Source organism: Nematolebias whitei, chromosome 23 (assembly GCF_014905685.2).
Source record: "Nematolebias whitei isolate Nwh7 chromosome 23, NemWhi1, whole genome shotgun sequence".
NCBI classification, from domain to species: domain Eukaryota; kingdom Metazoa; phylum Chordata; class Actinopteri; order Cyprinodontiformes; family Rivulidae; genus Nematolebias; species Nematolebias whitei.
This window is the reverse complement of record NC_056520.1, coordinates 459,753-465,862: the sequence shown is the minus strand read 5'-3', so window position 1 is coordinate 465,862 and position 6,110 is coordinate 459,753. Positions and strand designations below refer to the sequence as shown.

Below are 6,110 nucleotides of genomic sequence, written 5' to 3'. Positions count from 1 at the left end.
ATGCTGCTAACAGTAACACACTGCTAACAGTTCCATGCTGCTAACAGGACCACAGTGCTAACAGTACCATGCTGCTAACAGGACCACAGTGCTAATAGGACCACACTGTTAACAGTTCCATGCTGCTAACAGATCCATGCTGCTAACAGTAACACACTACTAACAGTACCATGCTGCTAACAGGACCACACTGTTAACAGTTCCATGCTGCTAACAGTTCCATGCTGCTAACAGTAACACACTGCCAACAGTTCCATGCTGCTAACAGTACCACACTGTTAACAGTTCCATACTGCTAACAGTAACACACTGCTAACAGTTCCATGCTGCTAACAGGACCACACTGTTAACAGTTCCATGCTGCTAACAGGACCACACTGTTAACAGTTCCATGCTGCTAACAGGACCACAGTGCTAACAGTACCACGCTGCTAACAGTAACACACTGCTAACAGGATCATGCTGTTAACACTAGCAATGTTTTCATAACACTACTTTTCTTTTAATTGCCTTTCATTGTTGTATATTGTTGTCTGTCTAAAACATGTCTCTCTTGAAAATGAGTCCTTGTGTCTCAGTGAGTCTACCTGTATGAATAAAGGTTAAATAAAATAGTTTTTGTAAAAAGTAAAATAAATGGGGTTCTGCCAAACACTGTTTATGGAAGTTACTGGATTATTGAGCATGGACTTTACTGTTTATGGAAGTTTGAAACATTGAATATTTGTCCAACATTTTTCAGTCAGGTCATCTGGATAGTTTCTTTTTTTGTGCTGAAATGTTTCGCCTTCGATCCAGAAGGCTTCATCAGTCAAGGAAACACAACAAAGCTGATTCTTCTTCCAACAGCTTACTCCAAAGTGGAACAAACCAGTTCTGCTTGTGATGAGATGGTTAGATCTCATCACAAGCAGAACTGGTCTTTCCACTTGAATGTTTGAGGTCGATGTGTGAGTCGAGCCAGCCTTGTCTGAATTTGTTATAAATATAAATACGTATGATTTAAAAACTAGTGTTCCCTGATAAATGCACATCACCTTGCGTGCCTAAGTGTTAAACAAATATCTTGTTAGCGTTTAACAAATGTAAAGCACTCGTGTGGGGCGTTTTCTGATCATCTAAAGCTGCGATTCACCTGAAAGTTGGGCAGAGGGTTCGGGGTGGAAAGCCACGCGGTGCGGGGGTTCTCTTGGTAGCGAAAGGGTCCACTGAAGGCCACGGTGATGGAGCTCAGATTGAAGGCACAGACTGCTGAAGCTGACAAACTGTTCCTGGAGTCAGGGAGGGTGGTTAGTTACGGTACCTTCTCAGTCAAGAACAGCTGCTTGAGTAAAATGCTTCGGTAATTACGTTCATAAACAACAACCCTCACACGTTAGTGGTGAAGACGCCGTAAATGAGTTCCTGCTCGGGCAAAAGGAAGGTGCTCTGCAGCTCGTTGTAGTAAAACGGGATTTCCCCCGAGCGCGAGCAGTTGAGGCGGGCCTTCACGAAGGTGGTCCAGGTGTCCTCCAGCAGAAAACGTCCCCCTACGTCGTTCTTGCAGACACGCGCCACTCGGGAGAACGCCACCTTCCCACAGTCGTTCTCCACGGCGGTTTCTCTCAGGAAGAAGTACGCAAACTGGCCAATCTCATAGGTGGACACAAAATGAGGCTCTGGGAATAAAACAAGAAGAAAAGGTTCGGCGGTTTGAGCGAACACAAAGTTGATCAAACAATTCACCTGAGCTTCGTTAACCATTGAGCCATTTGGAGTTGTACTGAGCAGTCCGCAGAGGCGGCATGTTCCCCAGGCTCCTGTAGATGACCGGGTCACGTCCAGAGAAATCGATCACCGTGGCGGCGTACAACTCGCCTCTCTGCGTCACCATGGCGGTGGAGTTGTGACGCGGGTCATAGGGACATCGAGCGACGCCGTTCACTGTGTCCAACGCCTGACTGAGGTTGGAGATCTGACAGGAGGAATCAAAAACAAGGAGGACCAGACTTTGTCGCCATAATCAGCTGTTTTTGATGCACGTTCATGTTGGACGAACGGTAACTGGCTGTGAAGAGCTTTACCAACCTGCCTGGTTACGCAGGCGGGCGTAAACGCGTTGGTCCCACACGTGAAGAGCGTCCTCCCGCTAATCAGCAACACACGGATATAGTTCTGACATTCGTCCTGCACAAAAGGAGTCACCACAGGGTGGGAACAAGGTCGCCCAAAGAGAACAGAAATCATGTCTGCTACCTCAGATTTGCCTTTGCTCTGACAGGAGCGCTTCGTGTCCTCATCGGGTGCCCATCTGGTTGCCTGAGGAAAAAAAATCTCATTTTAGGGAATTAGTTCCTGAAGTAGCGGCTGCAAATAACATCACAGACAAAAGAACGACATAGAAACTTTAGTCTACTTTAGCAATCTCATTTTTTGGACTATTTGTCTTCTGACTGAAACACGGTAAAGTGTTTAGAAAACACGTGTATCGTCGTTTTTACTGGTTTGTAAAAACTAAACTGGAATGTTGGCAATCACTGAGACTGGACGTTATGCTCCTTACAAACTGCGAGTGGAATGAAACTAGCAAAACTTTCTGAAACACAAAAGGGTAAAATCAGGTTTAAGAGATATATTCCTCAGTTGGGTTTCAGCTACGACTCAGTTCTTTGGCTACTACTCCAGTTTCAGCTACGACTCAATTCTTTGGCTACTACTCAGTTGGGTTTCAGCTACGGCTCATAGTTAGACTAGTAATAATTTAGGTCAGTCCCAGTGGATTCTGTTTCTGGTGGAGAGATTTGTAACAAAAATGTTTAATAAACGTTCGTTTCTTGTTTTAGCTCATGTCAAAGTAACTTTTTGTGTCTGAGTTCAGCATCCCAGCAGCTTAACTTCGGCTCCCTTACCTGAATGAGCGAGGCGTTGTTTAAACTCAGTTGGAAGAGGACGTTTCTGAAAGACATTCTCCCAGTTAGAAGTAAAACAACAAGGCGTCGTCGACAAACGGCTGCATGTTCTGAACCCGTTTCGCCTCCTGGCAGCGAGCTGAAGCTCGGCTGGACTCTGGGTTCGCTTTGTTTGACACTAAATGTTTTTCTTCACCTGGCTCCTACGATGAGCTGATTCCTGCTCAGGTCTACGGCCAGCTGGGAGAAATCCTTCACTCCTGGATGAGAAAACTCGGACAGCCACGACCTCAAGGCTGAAAATATCCGTAAAAAAGACAAACGGGAGCATTAGAGGCACAGAAGAGGAACATCAGAAGCAACGTGAGGAACATGTGAGAAGATTCTAAACTGGACAATATTTTCAGATAGGAGCATTTGGCTTCCATTTTCATTCACAGTAAACTACGACACATTTTTCAGCCAAATATCATCCGGGCACTCGATTTGACAGTTCCATTAACCGTAGAGAATGGGCTGGGACACAAAACAAACATCTAGATTTAACTTCCACTTACAGAAATGTTTCTATTTAAAGACTTGCTGCTGTACAAAGATGATTTTTCTCACACACAGGGCGAGAAACGTCTAAAAGTGAACAATAGATAAGTTGTTTTAGCTGTTAGCACCAGTGTAGCAACAAGCTGATACCTTCGGCTGCTCTGATATCAGTGCTCGCTCCTCTCAGCTAACAGTGGGCTGAATAAACCCTGAACAAAGAGCGCAGATTCTGAAATGAACGTAACTGACATCCAGTCATAATAACGCCATAGAAAACCCTTTTGATACTCGTACAGCGCCGTGGACAACGTTTAACGAGCCCGTGCTGCTAGCACGCAATGAAAAGTGCGTGAACGTTTGGACCCACTGTATCTCTGACGTCACGAGCAGGAAACACCCGACCCCAGCACCGTGACGCACGTTAACAGGTCGTCTGGTCTGGGTCCTTCAGAACGCTGCAGGACTCAATGAGCTGAGGGGACGGGGAGCAACGCGGGACAGTTCTGCACACGTGACGCTCCAAACACTAATCCTGCGGCTCAAACACGTGATCCGTTTCCAAACAGCAGATTTGTCCACATTCCTTTCACCTGCTCAGTTAACGAGAAACAGTTAGAAATTGAGACTCAGCTTGCACCGTTTGTTTTAGGTGGTCCTTTCCAGCCCGCAGCATCCGTTCTGCTCCTCGGCTACAACTAATCTTTTAGCTTCTCTCCATTGGCTCCCTGTCAAATCCAGAATAGAATTGAACTTTACTAATTGATTTTTATGTGAATGTTCCTGTAAAGTCCCTGAGACAACTTGGTTGTGATTTGGAGCTTTATGAATAAACTGAATTGAATTGAATTCAAAATCTTACTTCTAACCTACAAAGCTCTCAACAACCTAGCTCCATCTTATATTACAGATCTTATTGTTCCATATTTTTCTAACAGAGCACTTCACTCTCAGACTGCAGGTTTACTTGTGGTTCCTAGAGTTTCCAAGAGCAGAATGGGAGGAAGATCTTTCAGTTCTCAGGCTCCTCCCTTGTGGAACCAACTTCCAGGTTCTGTCCATGAGGCTGACACATTGTCCAGTTTAAGACTTTCCTTTTTGATAAATCCTATAGTTAGGGTTGGCTTGGGTTTCCTGAGCTGTCCCTTAGTTCTGCTGCTATAGGCTTAGACTGCTGGAGGACAAACTGACCTCACTTCCTCTCTGCCGCTGTCTTTACTTACTCTGCTCTTCATGTTTGTGTTTGTAATTATTTCTATTTTAACATGGGTTTTGTCTTTCCTCCTATAGAAACCACACCTGGCTATAGAAACCACACCTGGCTATAGAAACCACACCTGGCTATAGAAACCACACCTGGCTATAGAAACCACACCTGGACCTGTCATTCTGTGTTTGTGTGTTTCTCCTTCCTGCTTCTCAAACCAGCTGGTCGAAGCAGATGGACACTTGTCCTGAACCTGGTTCTTCTGGAGGTTTCTGCCTGTTAACAGGAGTTTTTCTTCCCACTGTCTCCTCCGTTCTTGTTCAAGATGGCAGACTGTGACGAAGTGAAGACTGAACACAACCTGATGCTTCCTTGGAGAACTTCTACTTGTCTTTTATAATGTAATTGTTTCTGTTCAGTGCCCTGAGACGACTTCTGTTGTGATTTGGGAGTTTAGAAACAAACTGAATTGAATGAATACGTAACAACCAGAGCAATACTTAAACACTGACTTTGCACCTGAGTTAAAATACTCCTGAAAGGAATTACAAAAGTATTATTCCGGGCTCTGCATGTTGAATAGGTAGTAGTAGGTCTTCCTTTTAACCAGCAACATCTTGATTTTTTTAATGAACTTTGTCTTAGGCTATACAATTCATTACCAACTGCACCGATATTTACCTCCAAGTTCATGTCTTAACTTCTGCATCGGCGCCAAAATGTTCTTATCGTAGTTAAATGGACGACAAAAACGAAAGACGAGGTTACACCCGTCCAACTCTGCAGTAGCATCGTCGGCAAACTGTACCATCTACCGTAGGAAGCTTGGAAATCCTTCAAGTTTCCCTGCTGCGCTCTGAGAAAGGCCATAGGGCACTTTGGTAAACCTCCATTGGTAAAGGTTGATAAACTACCGTCTACACAGCAATACATAGCAACGGCCCGGACAAGCAACAACCCTGTATAACTTTGACCTTGATTTGTGACCTTGACCTTGCAACTGTGTGATGGAAAGGGTACGCGACACTCTGTCTGGTGATGATGCGCATGTGGATGAAGTTTTGTGAAGTTATCTCAAACAGAAGTTACGTGCAGGACAAGAGAACGTTTATGTACTGAGACTACACTGTAACACGTGCGCGTCAGACGGGCGCTTCAAAACGACAGATCGTTGAAAACGAACTCGAGACCGAACACAAAAGTCGATTAGTTGAGCTGAAAACAGGTGGAAATCTTCACCTTGGTAAGAGACGACAGGGTGCTCCTTTCTGCTGCAGTCCGCAGGTTTGATGTTCGGCTGCTGGGACAGACAAAGGGACCAACCGAGGACCAGCACGAGTCCACGAGAGAAGAGGGCCCCCCACCCCGACGTCATCATAGTTAAAACCACATTCAGTCTTGCAGCAGCTCCTCAAGAATCACCTGTAAGGACAGAAGAGACGATGTCAGACCAAGCACCAACACTATGAAATGAGCCC

At 45.2% G+C, this 6,110-nt stretch overlaps 1 protein-coding gene across 1 annotated transcript in view; it reads right to left on the bottom strand.

The window, feature by feature from the left end:
* Positions 1–6,025, bottom strand: part of LOC119428868 (semaphorin-5B) — a 15,584-nt gene extending 9,559 nt beyond the window's left edge. The window contains exons 1-8 of the mRNA XM_037696561.1: positions 5,872–6,025; positions 3,085–3,184; positions 2,889–2,934; positions 2,236–2,298; positions 2,068–2,166; positions 1,741–1,954; positions 1,373–1,658; positions 1,136–1,271 (exon numbers count right to left, since the gene is read on the bottom strand). Coding sequence (XP_037552489.1) covers positions 1,136–1,271; positions 1,373–1,658; positions 1,741–1,954; positions 2,068–2,166; positions 2,236–2,298; positions 2,889–2,934; positions 3,085–3,184; positions 5,872–6,010 — 1,083 coding nt within the window. The 5' untranslated portion in view covers positions 6,011–6,025. The remainder of the gene's footprint in view (positions 1–1,135; positions 1,272–1,372; positions 1,659–1,740; positions 1,955–2,067; positions 2,167–2,235; positions 2,299–2,888; positions 2,935–3,084; positions 3,185–5,871) is intronic.
* Between the last annotated feature and the right edge of the window lie 85 nt (positions 6,026–6,110).